Genomic DNA, 18,753 nt, shown 5'->3' with positions numbered 1-18,753 from the left:
TGTATTGTAATTTGACTTATAATTTTGCTACAAATGGGGAAAGATTTTATTTATTTATTTTTTAGACAATTTGTGCTATTTATTTTAAGTCATTAGTTATGTACGAAAATAGGGAATTTATTTCTCTAGATTGCAGACCCATAACACATAATATTTTATAAATAAATATTAAATAATTTGAAGTACAAAATATTTGCATTTTAATATATCCAATAATAGAGTTATCAAAATTTTATCACTTTTTAAATGATATCTAATTAATAATATTTAAACATGCATTGTTTAGTAAATATTTCGGTATATATAGCGGTGCTCCATTGTGTATTGTTAGAACTATAAATTTCAATCTCCAAAAAAAAAAAAAAAAAAAAAAAGCAATAGTGACAATGACAAAGAAGCAATACCGAATCCTCTTTCAAAATATTACATTAACATGTATTTTTAATTGTGTTGATTTTGTTTGAATTGATTTATTATTTTATAAGTATGGTTTTTATTTACCTGCATAAAATGGTTGTGAATTTTCTAATATCTACATACACATGCATCCTAAAATCTACACTCTGAGATAAGAAGTCTGTATAAGAAATAAAGTCTTCACTCATTATTCTACATCTTATTTTCCAAAATTGCAGCAATAAAGAGCACCTCACATACTTGTCCAAGAGTTCAGTTCACTCAAAAGCGACTGTTAGATATTTGGTTTAAACCGGTTCTACCCCACCCTTATATTATAGTAAATATTGATGAGAGGAAACGAGCTTTTGTGCCCTTCACCCAAACAGTACAACCATGGCAATCCACCTATTGGTGTGCTGCTGCCCTCAAGCGACTTGATCGTCCTAATCCGGTTGTTCTCACTAAAAGAAGATTCATAATCTCTTATCTAATGACTATGAATTAGTTATCTAATCTTCGTTTGCCAAGCAACCGTTTACTAGAATTTCTAGCATTAAGGTGGTTGGTGTGGTAATGCAAGCAACTCCTCTTACTGAATAAGAGTGCCTCCCTGAGTAGCGTGGCTTACACCCATTCGCATTAGTTCATCTAAAGTTCCTTACCCTGGCGCATGAATTATTGAATAAGCCATCTCCCTATCAAGGTTGAGGAGAATCAAAAAAGATATATTTAGAAAAATAAAATTAAGAATCAATTTAATTGATCTATGAGAGATTTCAAAATGATACTTTCTATTTATTAAAGAATTTGAATATCTGAGCTACCATGAAACCTGTTAAATGTTTTGGTGATATTGTTAATTATTTCTAGCAGGAATGTAAATCATTTTAAATTTGTTGCTCATATTTATGAATTATAGTATGTTTATAATTTTTTAATATTCTAATTTTTAATTTATATAACATATACAAAACACTAAAGCTGAGCTTGGAAATTTATTCATATTACAATTTGAAAGAAAATGGTAAATTAGAACAAGTTTTTAATCTATATATATAGCTACCACTTTGCAGTTGGCAGGACAGTATGTGTGCCTTTGCTAATGTTTTATGGATAAGATTTCACCAAAGTGTATATATGTGTATATATATATATATATATATATATAGAATTCATCTATAGTGTAAAGATAAATATTAACGATAATATTTTTAAAAACTGTCATCACTATTAAACTCTGCATGCATGTGAACCGCATACTTTGTATAATTTTCCTATATATATATATATATATATATATATATATGTAAAAGTAAAAAGTAGCAACATCCATTTAATTAGGAAAAAAAATGCATTTAAATGTTCATCAAAATCTATTTGGTATTTACTAAAATACCAAATAGATTTGGGTCGTCTGTATGCAAATATGTCATTTTAAATTAATTTAGAAAAAAAATTAATAATGGAAATAATAAAAGAAAATGCATAAAGTAATATGACAAAATAGAACTATTGTATTAATTTATAGAAAACCATCAAATTGAAAGTTTTAGAACTTAATAAGCTGAAATAATATAAATAATTGGGGTTTTGGTATATGGAGAGGTCCTTTTCCTTCTTGCATGATGTCAAGTCTTGTATGGCAAATTCTTGATCGAGGCAAATTTTTAAAAAAATAGGATTAATAAGCTGAAATGATAACAAAAAGCTTCCATGAGAATTGGTGTGTTGAGGGGGGTCCTTTTCCTTCTTACATAATGCCAAGTTTTGCATGGCAAATCCTTGGAGGCAAATTTTACTCCAATTCCTACATTAATGATATTGTTCCCATCAAAGCATTTTTCATTGTTATTTGTGAACAATTTGAATGATGACCACGAATTTCTCAAATCAAATTTCAAGAATAGAAGTTTTGGAGCGGAAATTTTTTTATCCAAATCAAAGATTGAATTTTGGATTTGAAGATATATTTTCAGTGATACAATAAAAGTTAAGCCTTATTCAAACTGTTTTGATTACTTCATCAATGAGTAAACTTTTAAAAATAAGTTATTGACCTTATTAAAGTCTGTTTACTCAAAGAATATTTATTATTTTCAAAATAAATTATTAATCTAATTCAGGTTTTCCAAATATTCCATTAATCACAGAAATTACATTTATTATTATAAAATAATAATAACAATAATAATAATAATAATAACAACGATGATGATGATGATAGAAAAATATATGGTTGAAACAATCTTTCAAAAAAAAAAAAAAGGTTCATCAGGAGAAAAAATTAAAAATGTTGGAGTTTGACTGTTTATATCAGTGTCGTCTTTGGCTCTTCTCCTTGGAACATTAGTAATGGCATTTTATCATCTTTTTTATATGACTGATAAAGAATTATTATTATTATTATTTAATAAGATCCTTCATGACATTGCCTTGGCAATCTTTTGAAGCTAATGTCTTGGGATCTTTGTAGCATTTCCGCAAGCTTTGCTTGAGCATGCATGGAACATAAAGTCTTATACCATGTTTTTATGAAGTAATTACGAGGCACATAGAAAATGATACAAGTTTTAGGTCATTCTGCAAGTGAATCAAGGTGAGGAAAGAAACAATACTCACTAATACAACAGTGACGCAAACATTGTTTAACATTGTTGAGTCCCAAAATCATGTTTTCTTAGCCATTTCTGATTTTTCTTTTTTGACCTATAATATTAATTACACAAAAAAAAAAGAAAAAAAAGAAGGTTGGAACTTGATTTGAAGATTCGTCAATTCTATCATTACTCATTAAATCAACTATAATCTATTGTAAATTAATAAAATTATTTAATTTTCTATTTTTTTAAGAGAAATTTTTATTACTTTCTCCATTTTTAAAGTGTTGCAGTCATATTCGCCCAAAAAAATAGTGTTATAATCATACAATTTGACATTTAAGGTAGGTTTGTATACCTTTTTACTTTTACAGTGAATACATAAAAACCACCCTATATAGTGGTTCATTACCTCATTTCAAGACTATATTATGAATGGATATTCCACTTGACCAAGCCCCAAAGCACAAAGTGAAGAAGAATCCAAGAAACCCACTTCACAATTCACATGGTGGGATTCAGTATTTTCAGCAGTTAGTTTGTAACGAAGCCTGTGACATCAGGTTTCTCAAGATTAGCCTGGATAGTTGTAGCCCAACTACCATGACCACACTCCCCACGTCATTTCTTCTATTTTAATTTTAACCACAATTTTCTCTTTCTACCAAATTTGGTTATGAAGCTTCACAAATTGCTTCAACTGCCCTAGTACCTTCTTATCATTCTTCCTTTTTTTTTTCTCACCTAACCTAACTGCACTCAATAAAAAGGGGTTGGGAAATTAGGTCGAGCCTTTACATCAATCATCAATTCCTTTTTCATTTAAAATCATAATAATTGAAAACTACTTCTACTTCGAGAGTTTAAGAAATTACTGTTAAAAAAAGACACACGCCCATCTTCTAGGAGGATCAAGCATAAATGACACAATCTATAATAAACCTCATTAATTAGCCAGATTAAAAGTAAAATAATTTAAAAAAAAAAGGTAATTCGCATTATCGATGTTTATTTTAGAATCACAAAATATATTGTTTTTCAATAATAAAATCACTAAAAAATGATTTTATAGTTTTTAAACAAAATATTATATAATGCGGTTTTTTCTATTTAATTTGAGAGTGATTTTAATCTTTCGAAAATCACTACTGAACGGGCACTGAGTTATATACGAAATTATTGATTTAAAAGATAATATAAACTAAATACGATTTACCATATAATTTGTTACATTATTTAGTGAGTAGAGTTGAAAAGAAATAAAAAATAAAAAATAAAAAACCTACTACAATAATTGAACTACATCAACGTGTAACCGTTGATCACAGGGCAAACCCCACCATGTGTTGTCTGAGTTTCGACATTTGTCTGGGAGTGTTTTGGAAAGAAACCTACCCTGCAACAAGTGGGGTTCTATTACAGGTACTGTACTCTGTCTTCCTGTATGTATTTTTCAAGACAGAGAATTTGGGTTTGTAAGTATTTCTCAAGATATACGTATTGTATCCATCAACACCTCATAATATATATTTATAATTTTTTTAAGAAAAAATATGCTCATATTTATTATTTATCATGAGAAATGTTCCTTGGTAAATATCTTTAAAATTAGAGCCGTTTATCTTGCAAATGAATGATCGCTAACAGTTATAATAATAATAACAACAAATAGGCAAGTCACTTTTTGTCATGAGTGTGAGAGGATGAATATCAGTTCAATTGCAAGACTAGAACTATCCTACTCATGTACTAAAAGTGGGAAATAAAAAAATAATATTAATAAAAGAAAAAAGCGATAGATATTTTGTGGACGATTATTATTTTTCCTTAACATGCTTATCTACCTCTATGATGTGAAAAGTTAAGGAACAAACAAATAGGAAAGTGGCAACTAAAAATTTCCACCACCTTGCAAAATTTCAATCTACATCGTCTCAATACAGATCACAGATTGAAAAACTTGTGATTGGTTAAAGCCACGCTGGAGTAACTTGGCTGTTAATGCAACTGTATAATCAAGAGGATTTAGGATTAGATTGTTCTCAGTATCAGGGCCCTTAATTAATTCATAATCATGATTAGGTAGGCAAAGTCGCTTATACCATTATAATCTCACTTTTTCTCCACTTTATTTTACTTTATTTTTTGTTTTATTATTATTTTTTTCTACTGTCCAGTACTATGTATATGAGCCCAAGCCTCTCGAGAGTCTAGTACCACTCGATGTAATAATAAACCCATTATTAGTCTTTCAGTCGGTTTTCCCCCTCTCTGTTTCTCTGAGCCACAACTATCAAATAGGCTAGGCTTATAGGATGTTTGGAGGAACATTAAGACAAAGAATTTTGATGATAGTTCTGGGTCATGGAAGAAGATGATTCAGGTAACAGAATAGAGAGAAATTATTGTTACTATCCACATCTTAATCAATCTTTTCTGCTTTGTGTGTCGGTTTCCTTGCCAACGGAGAGAAAGTCTTTTTTTCCTTTTTTATCATTTTGGATAGAGAGAAGATGGACCATTTCTGATTAATGAGATGGAATTTTGCAGCAAAAACGGTCCCTGATTCGGATAATAAGCAACTCACATATACAAATTAGTATTACCTTCTTCTTCTTTTTTTCTTTTTTCTTTTTTTCAATTTTCTTTTTGGGGTTTATCTTGGAGCTAGACAAAGGAGATGCCTTTTCTATGTCATTTTCTAGCTGGAATTTCCTAAACATTGCTGCAACTCAAAAAACCCACAAACCCAACAAATAAAAATAAAAATAATAACAATCACCAACCAAAATTTTCTCTTTGAACAACAAACCCATCAAAGATTTTCTTCTTCTTCTTCTTCTTCTTTTTTTTTTAAGCCAAAAGGTCCAAACTTTGAAACTATGCTTCCAGTTCTTTATGCCCATCGTCGTCTTCTCGACAAAGAGCTCGCAGTTCCGTCGCCAAATGGGAACAGAACCAGAGATTCATATATCGGAGAGACAAATTTCGACACCAATATGGTCATCATTTTGGCTGCTCTGCTATGCGCTCTGATTTGTGCGTTGGGACTTAATTCCATAGTCCGTTGCGCTTTGCGTTGTAGCCGAAGATTTGCTACGGAAACTCCGGAACAAGCCGCGGCTCGGCTAGCAGCTACGGGGCTTAAGAAGAGCCATTTGCGACAGATTCCGGTGGCGGTTTATGGGTCCTCCGGTGTGAACATTCCGGCGATGGAATGTCCGATCTGTTTGGGTGAGTTCGAAGATGGAGACAAAGTTCGAGTACTTCCGAAATGCAATCATGGATTCCATGTGAGCTGTATTGACACGTGGCTTTTGTCTCATTCCTCTTGTCCGAATTGTCGGCATTCACTGCTCCAACAACAACAACAACATCCGTCGGTTACCAGTTCCAATTTACGACAAGGGGTTGCCGGAGAACAGTCATCGGGAACGGGGTCCAGCCGGCAAGGTAGTAGTGTAGTTGTAGCAATCAGGGAAGAAAGTTGATGATAAAAGATCAAGATGTTTAAGAGGTTTTAGCGTAGTAGTTCTAGTTTGGTAGTAATTTTATATAGCAAAGTGCATAATATTGAAGGAGATTTTTGAGGAAACCCAAAAAAAAAAAAAAAAAAAAAAAATGTTGTAGTTACCATGCTCAGATTTTAATCTTCTAGAAGAGTTGGAAATGTTTTTAGAACCAGTAGAAGTTCAGCTAAATTGCAAATTTTCACTACCGCCCATAAAAATTTATGTTCCAATTTTTATTTTTTATTTTTAATTTGGATATGGAACTGTGGCGATTTATCTTAAACCTGAAAAGTATATAGGTTGGCTTTTTTATAGAACTTTCATGATGAGGTCCTTCTGTTATTATTATTATTATCATGATTATTTGCTTTTTCATAAAATTGTTTGAGAGTTGGTAGGGTGATTTTGTGGACAGACCTTCTTCTTAAGCTTTCTTATTATCTTTTTTTGACAAAGTTCATCCTTTCTTTCCCCTCCCCTCAGCGGCACTCCTCGCCATGTACTTGCATGAAAAGTGGTGTCCGTACTGTTTTGTATTCTTGCTATCTTTTTTTTTTTTTTTTTTTTTTTTTTTAACTATCAAGATTGGATAGTTCCGAATAAATTGTAGAACTAATACTTTGTTTTATTTTTTTTAAATAATAATAATAATAAATAAACTGTTTATTACATAGAAAACTAAAAAATTGAGAGAGTTCATGGTTTGTAAAATTGTGAAGTCTTGTCCCCTACGGCTTTGCTACAATTAATGAAGGAGCATTAAAGTCTCGAATCTTGTATAGTACAATTCTAAAAACTTATGGACAAGCTTTTTGATTTTTGACAGATTTATTATTCATATAAACAAACTTTCTATGACACTAGTCCCTTTGCCGACATCACCCAAAAATTAGACCCTTACATAGAAGAGTAGCATGAGTGCATGACCCTGTAAGCAATCATAAATTGAGAAAGTGTCCAAATTTTCAACTCAAAAAACAAAAAAAATGAAAAGTAAAAACTAAAGACCCTATCAGTGCTTCAAAGTTACAAAAAGTGGGTTTAAAGTTGGATCCAAATGGAAAATTTTATAGGGATTGAGAAGCAAAAGAGTAAAAGGTCCATTTGATATAGTAAATTTTAGTCTGTATAGATTTGTATAATAGATTTTTAAAAAAAAAAATATTATTAAAAAATTAATAAATGTTTGATTATAAATAAAAAAAAATCATATTAAATGCTTATTAAGTATTTATATAAATTAAAAAAAATAAATTTTTAAAAAATATATAAAATTTGAAAAAAAAATTATTTTTTTATTAATAAGTGCTTGTTAATTTTTATCAAATATTTTTATTTTTTAATAAAAAAAAAATTTTAGTCTTCAAATAAAGTTTCTGATAAAAAAAACAAAACTCTTAACAAACAGGTACTAAAAATTTGAATGGTGAAGGTGAAGAGCTTTTCCATAAGAATAAGCAATAAGTGGAGTTTGGACCACCCACTAGCTGCCTCTTTTAAGTTGGTTGGAGTAATATTTTCCAATCCAAAACCTTGAACCAATTGGGAGAGGTGGGTATGAGTTTTAGCTAACCACGGAACATCCTGAAAATGCCAACTTGGGTTTGTTTGTTTGTTTGTTTTTGTTTTTTTGTTTTGTTCTGTTTTATTATTATTATTATTATTATTATTCTTTTTAACTTGGAGGGTTAAAGGTGAGAGAAAGGAGGTAAACGAGTCATTTTCTTGAATTTTTCAATAATGCTCAACCAATTGCACATGGTTTTAACACTGTTTTTGGTGTTGTGAACTTTAAATTTATAGCTACTCAACTCTAACTACTTTGTTTTCTATTATTTTTCTTGACTTCTTCAAATTCTTGAATTAAAATGATTTGAATATATTGCAATTGCTAAATTAGTGTATAGAAATTTTGGATACTATGTGATGTGATGATATTTTAGTTGTTTAAAACTGAATGAGACCAACATATAATATTACCCAAAATTGGTATTTATGCAAAGAAATAAATATAAAGAATAAAATTGGTACTTATAATATATACTAAGCTCCCTAAACGTAAACGAATAGATAAATAACATATTCATTAATACTTTATAGCAAAAAGGAAAAACATATTCATTAATACCAAAAATTTTGTAAGCAAATTTGGATACTGAATATCATTACAAATATATATATAAGGTTCAAAAAAAATTCTCTTTATATATATATATATATACACGTCATAAACATTGAAATATTTAATAAGAATTTATTAATCTGCTCGTGTTTTATATAAAAATAGGTAAAAGTAAAAACTACTAACTAAATAACAGAACTTGTTACTATGAACAGTCATAAAGTAAACATTAGAATCGTTTACATCTGATAATAATTTATTGATAAATGCAAATTAAACTGCTAAAATATAAATTTCAATATATAATTCTAAGTATCAATAATTAACTAAACCCGAGAAGAAAAGGTTAATTAGATTCTTGGAAGTTAACCATAAAACCTTTCTATTTCTGCCGTGAAATAAAAGCAAAAAAGAAAAAAAAAAAAAAACAAAAACAAAATTCTTAGTAAAAACAAGACAAAACAAGTTTCACAATCTGTATCACTAAAGAACAAAACAATGTAAATATCTCCAATTTCTCTTATTAGTGCTAACAATTTTCAGATAAGATGTAGTATATTAATCAATACTTTTTTTGTTTCAGCCCTCAATATGTTGCTGAATATCACTGTCATTGAAAAAAAGGGAAAAAAAGACAAATTAAAAATACATCCATTAACAGAAATTTCAACAATCACTAGAATAACGTCATTGTGTTTTCAAAATCAGAAATGCCAAATAAGGCCTTATTGTCCTATCTAACCCAGTTTCTTTTGTAAAATTGGGCCGCAAACAAAAACAAAACCGACCCACCAAAAATTTAGCACAAATTACAGGAGTATTCGTGTCGGGTTCAAAAAATTCAAATTATAGGGCAAACGGAAAGCTACTCCAACGGCTAGTAAATTTGAAATTGAAATTCTGGCTCAAAGACGCTCACAGTAGTATTCAATGCAAGCAGAGGCAGAGAAGCAGCATTCATGGAAGATCAACATCCATACCAAGGCCAAGAGCTTCCATTTCAGATTCAAAGCCACAAATATCTCACCCACTTGGAAGTTTCACCGCCTCTCTGTTCTGCTAAAGATTCGCAGATTTCTCCTCCTCACTGTAAATTCAGAATCATCAGCATCAAACGCCATTTCCAAGCAGCGACACCAAGGAAAACTGATATCCAAATTCCTCAGATTGTTCAAGAAAATTCGCCTTGAAAGGACAAAGAACCAACACCCAGAAGCTAAATTTCCTTCTAATCGATTGCAACGGTTTTCTTATAAGGTAAAAAAGAAATGCATAATTATTTTTTACTTTTTTCTTTTTTCAGAATTATTAAATTTATCAAAATTACATGAGCAGTTTATTTGCTTTCAGGAACCAATTTGTGTGGGCTCTTTGTTCTTGGGAATTCTTGCATGTCTATTGTCTCCACCGATTTTCCAGGCAATTGCCATTTATAGTCTGGTTATGTTGTTGTTTGTTGCTTTCTTGTTCAAGAAATGCAAAACAAGAAAACCCAGTAAGCTTCTGATCCTACTAATTGCAGCGGTATGGGCTTGTCCGTTACTGTCACTGTTTCATTTAAGTTATTTTTTGAAATATGATAAAGGGTTTGCCTCAAACTTTGTTTGGAAGGCATGAAATATCGTTGCCTCTTTGATATGGAACTCCCTTGTGAAAATGTTTTGGAATTCCATTAAATTATTTCAATTCTATCAGTAATTCTTTCATATATTATTGAATAATGTAATTTTCTTTTGCTATGGACAAAAGTCTGTGTTCCTTAAAATCATTCTGAGAATACTAAACTTATAAATAAAGAAAATCATAGTGTCACTTTTTTTTTTCAACGAGTTGTTGAAGAATAAAAATGTAAGAAAAGTGTGACTTGCTCTCCAACTTCTTATATGATTATTATATTGCAATTCCTTAGATGTGGTAGACGTGCAAAGTGTGTTCTAGTCATACTATGACGATGAGGCCATGTGGCATGCTGTTTGGTATTTTATATTATTATATAGAGTTCAGTCCTACATTTTAGATCAGTATAATATCAACTTCAAATTTCCTCCCTACTTCTAAGACTTTATGAGGTTCTATCTTTTAGATTTGGGAATAGGGTGGTTGTTGGAAGCTTGAATAAGTTTATATCGTGATCAAATAAGAGAAAAATATATATTTTTAATTTGGCCCACCAACCGACAATGATTTTGGCCTAGATTAATCACAGTTATGTGACGTCATTTCTCTTTGATTTGAAAATATTGGAACTCAAAAATAAACTATTTAAAAAAAAAATTTCCGTATATTTGGATTTTTATCTTCATTTTAATAAATGAATTAACTTGTTAAAAAATGGTGAATATTTTTTTTTTAAAAAAAAAATTCCATCCAACATAATATATATTATTTTTAAGGATAAATTTAATTTACACTCGTTTATTGTTGCTATTATTTCATTTAGATCCAAAGTTTTTTAAAAATCATTATTAATTTTCTATATTTATCAAAGCAAACTCATTTCTCAATTTTTCTCAGTTAATTTTGACAATCAAAGGATAAATGAAAGTTAAAAATTTATATTTTATAATTGAATAACATTATAAAAATATAATTTTATTTTTAATTATTAAAATTAATTAGCAAAAATTGATAAATTAATCTCTTTTAACAGTTTTGAAAAATAAAAAGGAAAGTAAATAATAATTTTTTTAAAAATTATGAAATTTAAATGGAATAATAGCAAGACTAAAATAGTGTAATAAAACTTTATCCATTTTTAATTATTTTTGTTAAAGAATACCAATTAGACTTTTTGTTAAGAGTTTTTTTTTTTTTTTTTGGTTGGGCTTTAGAAATTATGACAGGGGCCCAAAATTCAAAATCAACCGAAAGTTAAAAAGGAACTGGGCCGGCCCGATTTGCAACTGAAGTGAGATCAAAGGGACCCACAATTTGGCAGAGATGAGGGGGGAAATCAAACCACCCGTGTGTGGCGCGTGAAGGAGCCACCACTTATTGTAAGGACAAAAATGTTGATGTCAGTGGGTCCCGTGAAACCTTTTAAAGAGAAGATAGGAACCGTCGATCTATTCGCCACGCGCAAATCCGACGGGAAAGATGGGAGTCAAAGACCTATCTTGATAGGTCTCTTTGACCACAGTGGAAACATGCTTTTAAAAATTATAATTTTCCAAACTTTGACTGGGTTGTCACTTCAATCGAGGCGCTCTTCGTTGAAAATCGTGGTAGTCAATTAATTTACCATAATATCCTCGCCCTTTTAAATTTTACTCTTCTATTTATATACTTTGTAATGTCTTTAGAACCCCTCAGGCTCGTACCTATCATATTCAGCATCATAGCTATTCTCTCTCTCACTCACACACACACACACACACACACACACACACACACACAATGAAAAACAGAAAAACAAAGCTTGATTTGGTCTATGTTTTTATTACAATAATCTACTTTTGATTGCAATAAAAGATAAAAATGAGAAAAAGTACACTACATGTATTTCTCAAAATTTGCATTTTTTTTTATATAAACTGAAAAAGAAGATTTTAAAATTAGATTTTGAACCTGAATTTAAAAATTATTATGAGTGGTTATTACCTACTGAGATAAAAATTTTAATTGCAAACTTGTATACTAATTAAAAATATTTGTTCTCTGAAAAAAAGGATCTCCACAAGAGCCTAAATTTGAATCACCCATTCCAAAATATAAGAAAAAAATTAAAATATTTGTTTCTTTTGGAAGACTCAAATTAAAATATTTTTTTTTCAATGAAATAATTAGATAACATTAGTTACTAATTTTGTTTGTTGAATATTAGTTATAAATTGAAATTTATTTATTTCTTGGAATATTAGTTATAAATAGAAATTTATTTATTTCTTGGCAACTAGTTATAAGAAAAATTGATATTCATTCAAGACTATAATTTGGAAAATACAACACTGTATATGGTAACATTGAACTAAAAAAAGAAAGAAGGTAAATAAAATCAATCGGATTTTAACATACAAATAAAACTGTAAGTCACTAATAAATTAAAACTAAAAAAAGAAATAAAATAAAAGTGAAACTAAAAGTTGGTTAATTTTCTATGTTTCTAATGCTGTCAGTCAAATGCACAAATTCAAACGACTAAAGGGCATTGGAGTCATTTTGAATTAGAAAAGCAATTTTCGTTAAGCAGAAAAAAAGAAATAAAAGAAGAATATGGAGGAGAAAAAGGTAAAAGAAAGAGAATGAGATAGCCAATTCTGCTGTTTAGGGATAATAATAATGATACTTTTAAATGTTAATTAAATCTGGGTTTTTGGTAGGTTTGACCGCTGTTCATTGGGCTCCATATTTCTCTCTCTTCTCTCTTCTCTCTTCTCTCTCTCTCTCTCTCTCTCTCTTCTAATTCTAAATATTCTCTCACAACTTTTCCTACCTTTCTCTCTCCTTCTCAGAAATCTCTCTCACTTCGTCAGCCTTTACCATCTGCTTTCCTTGACCTGTTGAAGGTTTTTTTTTTTTTTTTTTTCCTTCGCCAAATCAAAGCCACAAGATTTTTCAATTTCACCTACTTAGCGTTTCGGAGAAAAACCCATTGTGAGTTGCATGAGCTGGTAAATTTTCTAGCTTTAATTGCCTTCTTTTGTTTCCATTCCATATCTCATGGATTCTTGGGTTGCTATAAGTAACTGAAAATTTTCTCTCGGTTTCTCTTTGGATTTTTTCTCGAGAAAAAGTCATGGTATTTATTTCTGGGATTGATTTGTCTGTTACTTTTTTCTTTTTTGTTGGTTTGCTGTTTGATTTGCTTTTATTATGTAATGGGTATGTCTCGATGCTGTAAATTCGTGGATTGGATAATTCTTTTCGCTTACATACAGTAAATCTGTAATCATGGATTTTGGTTCTTTTTAATTTGGGATTTCATGGATCCTGGTTTCTCTCTCTCTCTCTCCTTTTTGTTTTAATTTATTTAATTTATTTTTTTTCCTCTTTGGGTGTGGAGTTGAGTGGATGCTGATTCGGGTGTCGTTTTTCATTCATTTTGAGTAATATTTAATAATATGTGGTTTTAGATTTCGATTCCTTTGCAGTTGAAATTTAGTATGGTTCATTTTTGTAGGGTATTTTATGTCCAGTTGGCATTTAGGATATTTGGGCATTAAGTGATGTGGATGGAATAAAATGGGGGGTCTTTTTTACTCTTTTGTTTTTCAATTTAGTTGCAGAAGAGTGATTGCAATGGGAATATTAAGATTATGGATTATTAATTTTAGGTGGAATATCAACAAGCAAGTGGCAAAATGGTGGACCATTAGGCACCGATGGATAAAATCTAATTCCCTCCTTTTTCCTCCTAATTTCTTTTTTTGCATTTCACATATTGATTTTTTGGGTAACAGAAAGGTGATTGAGATAACTTCTGATTATGTATGTTTCCATAACAAGAAGTTCTCCCATCTATTTTTCTGAAAATGCAGTCTTTTAAAAATGCCATAGAAGCAATTTATCTGTTTGATAGCTTATATGGAAGATTCACAGGGGTTACTTTTTGATGTTCATTTTTAATTGGTAGCAAGGGCTATTTGGGTTAATTCGAATACAGATATTCCTTCTATTAGGGTGTTTATTCAGTTCTTCTACTTCTTTTGGTAATATTTTTAAAACTTATGATTGTAATCTTCTGGTGCTTTTCACCATACAAAAATTCTCTTTGTGGGCTTTTCCATGTTCTCATTTAGTTCTGAGGATTCGCAGGATTTGACTGATATGCACTTTCTTTGTTTTTATGCAGAAAATTAGATTTCCTGATTGTGAGACAGGTTTAGGACGGAAGATGGGCTGTTTCACCGTTTTGAAGTGCAAGAAGAAACGCTCTGAGCAGAATGTTCACATCAAACGTGTCAGCCCAACGGAGAAAACACCCACAACATTGCCTGAACCTCAAATCGCAACCCGGTCACTACAATCTGCACCTCCTAGTTTTAGGACCAGAGTGAAACCGATTCAGCCAGTTAACCGAGTCACAAACTGTAGAACACGAGCGTTATCTGCTCCGTCATCCCTTGATGCAGCAGAACAAGATGCACTTTCATCAATTGAATATGATGAACCAGATGAGTCCAAGTACCGAGCCACTTCGACAAAGGAACAACGGCCTCCTAGTCCACAACCTCTTCCTCTCCCAACACTGGGTCGTGTACTCAAGAGTACGGACAGCTTTAAATCAGGGACTGCTAGTGGCCCACTTTCTGGACCATTGCCATTGCCACCTTCAGGAACACTCCGGAACTATCCATATGAAGAAATAGCATCTGCTTGCCATCACTTCTCTTCTGATCGATGCATGTCTGAAGGCCTTTCTTCCATTATATATAAGGCTTCTTTTGGGGATGAAACTTCAAGCTCCAAAAAGTTTGAAGCCACTGTAACTCGTCTTCACCCCTCCACTCAGGTAATTTGTTAATATTTGGTCTCTAAAAATCCTCAATATTATTTCTTCCTCGCTTTCTTGGTCTCTTGCTGAATGATGGGGTAGAATTACAACATCAGAAAAGAATTTGTTGTTTTGTTGCTCTGCCTCTTCTTCTTCAGTGTGAACTTTTTATGCATCTTTCTGTTGTGCTTCATTTTTATCTTCTTTTCCTCCAACAGACCAATTTTGCTTCTCTCCCTCTCCACCTTATCTTTGTTCCTACCTTTCTTTGTACTTATTTTAGAACAAGTAAAACTTAAGGAACCTTGTTTTGCTTTAAAAGCTAGCATTCTACTCATTAGTTAAAATCCTAGAGAAGCAAAAATGTATTGTTTTCTGTAAATATTAGAAACTGCAGAGCCCCCTTATGATTTAACACTGTCTTCATTCATCCAGGCTTTAAAGGAATTCATAAATGAGGTGAACACTCTTGCATCTTTGCAACATCCCAACCTTTGTAAGTTGCTTGGTTTTCATGCACGTGAGGGTTCAGATCAGAGAATGTTGGTCTATGAGAGGCTCTTTCATGGAAGTTTGGACCGGCTACTATATGGAAGATCAGACGGACCCCCTATTGATTGGAATACAAGAATGAAAATTGCTTTATGTGCTGCACAAGGTCTTACTTTCTTGCATGAAGAAGGTCCTTTTCAGGTAATGTAAACCTTTGCCGTATTCTTTCTTTATAAAATTTATTCCTTTAATTTCAAAAAAGTGTTTTCCTTTAGCTTTATGTAGTTGTATTTTCATCAAAATGAATTTTGAAAGAATGATAGCCTGTTTAACCTCAATTAGCTTCATTATTGTGGATCTTTTATTTATTCTTAAAAACAATAGAAGGAAAATGGTAAAATTTGAAGGTAAGACGTGGTGTTAATGTGCTTGCAATGGTTTCGGTAATATAGAATTTTATATATATATTTATCTGCTTACTCCGAGGATCCTTTGTATCTCCAGGCAATGTACAATGAATTTTCAACGGCTAACATACAAATTGACAAGGATTTTAGTGCAAAGCTTTCAGGATATGGTTGTGTGGGACAAATTCCTGAGACTGAGATTTCTAGTAGTTCAGTTGTAAGTTCTTTAATCTCAGTGTTGCGGCAACGATATTCTATGTTATTCTTTAGATTCCTTTCATTCCCCTTTACCAGAAGTTTCGTCTTTCCGTTGGTATTAATTTATAAAGTCTAGTTTTTCATGATTAACCTGAATCTCTGTAAGAGCTGATTGTATTTCATCCCAATTAATGTACAGGCAGTGGCAAATCTTTCAATGGAAACGTTGGAAAGAGGAATGCTCACTCCAAAGAGCAATGTTTGGAGTTTTGGGATAGTCCTTCTGGAACTACTTACTGGCAGGAGGAATCTTGATAGCCGTCATCCCAAGGAAGAGAGAAATCTAGTTAAGTGGAGCTGGCCTTTCCTAGCGGATGATTGCCGACTTTCACTAATCATGGATCCTCAGTTAAAAGGTCGGTTCCCAGCCAAAGCCGCAAGGACAGTCGCCGACATTGCACAAAGATGCCTTCAGAAGGATCCATCTGAAAGGCCAACCATGAGAACAGTCGTTGAGCATCTCAAGATCATACAAGACATGAAATACTCCTACCGCTTTCCCTTGCAAGAACCAGCCATGATTTCCGGAAGACATATGTCAAAGTCTCCAAGTTTTAATGGAATCATTACGCCAGCACCGAGGTTAAGTTTCTCGCCATCACCACCGTCTGGAGCCAGGCCCTCCATTTCGCCTACAAGACGGCCTATCTTGCCTGCATCCCTTCCTCCTCGTGCCTGTTCCTCCACACTCTCTCTGGAGGATCTTGATAGACAAGAAAGCCGGAGATCATCATCTTCTGTTCGGAGGCCTAGTGTTGAGGGATTTTGATTGTGTATAATGTGCATTTTTTAATTTTTTTACTTTTTTACTTTTTCTGGTGTTCTTTTGTGATTCAACACAATATATAGAAGATAAAAGATGTGGTGGTTCTTCCACCTTCCCATCCCTCTAGATGATGAAAATAGAGAGGATGCTTCTTTGTAGATAGAGTGAAAAGCTGTTATGACCCAGGGTTAATTAGTTTTAACAATGCCATTCATATGAGGAGCTTTTATGTTCTCCCTTTTTTTGGGTTTGCCCTCAATGTTCCCATGATAAGTGATTCTTCATTCAATTGTTTTTAATATTAATATCATAAAATAAACATTTGAACTTTCAACGAACCCTGCATTGCAAAATGGCAATTTGAGAGCAAGTTTGGTATATGGAATAGAATGACTATTTCATGGAATATCTTAAATTTTAAGAATATTTCTTCTATAGGAATGCTTCTTCTTTACTTTGAAGGATGGTTATTTTTTTTAAAAAAATTGAAATTGCTATTCTTTCGTTTGAAAGATAAATATTTATATATATTTGAAATATATTTAAATTGAAATTGATTATCAATATATATTTAATTTATTTTTATCAAATTTGATATTTTGGGAAAGAAATTTTTTTTTTAATAAAGATTAAACATTTAATCTAATTCAAAATAATGATCAAATATATTAATAGGAAAATATGTTCTTTTTTTTCTTTTTCTTTTTTTTTTTAATTTACATGAATAGATATTTTTATTTTATGAGAAATAATCATTGTTTTTTACCAAACATATCTAAAGTATACTTTCAACATAGATTTCAATAGATTCATCATCAGCGTTCACATCCAAAATTTTTTTCTTAAAAAATAACAAATTAGGTGGCAGTTATCTATTTAGCAGTCAATTTTGAATTCAACAAGCTTAAATATTTTCCTTTAAATCAAATGATTTGGAAAAGTAGGATAAATTAAGAGTATGTTTAGTTTTATCTGACTGATTAATTGAAAATTCAACATTAAAAAAAAAAAAAATAGAAAAGAAAGGTAGAGGGAAGCAATAAGGAAAGCGGCTGGAAGGTTGAATTCGGCGGGCGAACGTGGGCCAATAACACGCTGTATTTGACTACTTGAAAGCCCAACAAGGACGACGAGAAAGCTCTTTTACGTAATAGGTTAGGGAAGACATCACTTTTTTTTTTTTAATTATTATTATTTTTTTATGTTAGTCTATGCATGCATCATATATATCAATATATATATATATATATATAGCTATCGAGAGAGAGAAAAATATAAATATTTTGTTTGAATTATTTATTCTCTGTATAAACGTTGAATCTTCCAATCTACTACTTCATTTCTGTTCTAAGTTCTAATCAATTGTTGTTGCCTCCGATATTTTCATACATAGATCTAGCATTGAGAGTCAAGTCTCTATGACCATGGAATCTTATTTTGTTACATTCTCTAATTGAGTTTTTTTTTTTAATTTTTTTTTTGCTACAGCATTTTCTTATTGAGTTGAGTTTATTAATTGGGTTACTCTGTAAATTTTTATTAAGACTTCCAAAACGAATTTGGAGGTTTTTTTTTTATTTTTTTTATTTTTTTTTATTTTGCATTTAATTTCCTATTATTTGAGGTTTTGGTTTTCCACCCTTAGATCAAACACAGAAAAAAATTAAAAAAAAGTCTTTGTTTTTGGGTTTAAATTAACGCCGTGTTCTCTCATTGTTTGACAGACAAATTTAATTACATGGATTTAAAGCCAAATGGAAACAGACT

General features: G+C 31.1%; 3 protein-coding genes across 7 annotated transcripts; all 3 read left to right on the top strand.

The window, feature by feature from the left end:
• Nucleotides 1-5,183: 5,183 nt before the first annotated feature.
• LOC107431091 (RING-H2 finger protein ATL74) lies at nt 5,184-6,920 on the top strand. Its single transcript, XM_016041973.4, has 2 exons — nt 5,184-5,379; nt 5,547-6,920. The coding sequence occupies exon 2, from the start codon at nt 5,879-5,881 to the stop codon at nt 6,485-6,487; it is 609 nt and encodes a 202-aa protein (XP_015897459.2). The 5' UTR covers nt 5,184-5,379; nt 5,547-5,878; the 3' UTR covers nt 6,488-6,920.
• Nucleotides 6,921-9,097: 2,177 nt separating this feature from the next.
• On the top strand, nt 9,098-10,340 carry LOC107431066 (uncharacterized). Of its 2 annotated transcripts, none has more exons than XM_016041939.4 (2): nt 9,098-9,887; nt 9,966-10,340. In XM_016041939.4, exons 1-2 carry the CDS (start codon nt 9,561-9,563, stop codon nt 10,245-10,247), a joined length of 609 nt encoding a protein of 202 aa, XP_015897425.3. In that variant the 5' UTR covers nt 9,098-9,560; the 3' UTR covers nt 10,248-10,340. The 2 variants fall into 2 exon arrangements, with proteins under 2 accessions (XP_015897425.3, XP_048320340.2); XM_048464383.2 differs by having other exon boundaries at nt 9,107-9,887; nt 9,981-10,340.
• Nucleotides 10,341-12,960: 2,620 nt separating this feature from the next.
• On the top strand, nt 12,961-17,251 carry LOC107431082 (probable serine/threonine-protein kinase PBL1). 4 transcript variants are annotated; one of them, XM_016041961.4, is made up of 5 exons: nt 12,961-13,223; nt 14,422-15,081; nt 15,499-15,756; nt 16,060-16,179; nt 16,360-17,251. In XM_016041961.4, the coding sequence occupies exons 2-5, from the start codon at nt 14,464-14,466 to the stop codon at nt 16,987-16,989; spliced, it is 1,626 nt and encodes a 541-aa protein (XP_015897447.2). In that variant the 5' UTR covers nt 12,961-13,223; nt 14,422-14,463; the 3' UTR covers nt 16,990-17,251. The 4 variants fall into 4 exon arrangements, with proteins under 4 accessions (XP_015897447.2, XP_015897446.2, XP_015897445.3 ...); XM_016041960.4 differs by having other exon boundaries at nt 12,961-13,240; XM_016041959.4 differs by lacking the exon at nt 12,961-13,223 and adding an exon at nt 13,231-13,368.
• Nucleotides 17,252-18,753: the final 1,502 nt, after the last annotated feature.

The sequence above is a fragment of the Ziziphus jujuba genome, chromosome 6 (assembly GCF_031755915.1).
Source record: "Ziziphus jujuba cultivar Dongzao chromosome 6, ASM3175591v1".
Taxonomy (NCBI): Eukaryota; Viridiplantae; Streptophyta; class Magnoliopsida; order Rosales; family Rhamnaceae; genus Ziziphus; species Ziziphus jujuba.
This window is presented reverse-complemented; position numbering and strand designations above follow the sequence as displayed.

Excerpts from the sequence above, each read along its gene's own strand:
- LOC107431066 (XM_016041939.4), top strand. The coding sequence starts at position 9,561 with ATGCAAGCAGAGGCAGAGAAGCAGCATTCATGGAAGATCAACATCCAT. Across the intron at positions 9,888-9,965 it reads TGCAACGGTTTTCTTATAAG|TTTATTTGCTTTCAGGAACC; the intron begins GTAAAAAAGAAA and ends TTACATGAGCAG.
- LOC107431082 (XM_060818399.1), top strand. The coding sequence starts at position 13,812 with ATGGGGGGTCTTTTTTACTCTTTTGTTTTTCAATTTAGTTGCAGAAGA. Across the intron at positions 15,082-15,498 it reads GTCTTCACCCCTCCACTCAG|GCTTTAAAGGAATTCATAAA; the intron begins GTAATTTGTTAA and ends TCATTCATCCAG. Across the intron at positions 15,757-16,059 it reads ATGAAGAAGGTCCTTTTCAG|GCAATGTACAATGAATTTTC; the intron begins GTAATGTAAACC and ends TTGTATCTCCAG.
- LOC107431091 (XM_016041973.4), top strand. The coding sequence starts at position 5,879 with ATGCTTCCAGTTCTTTATGCCCATCGTCGTCTTCTCGACAAAGAGCTC.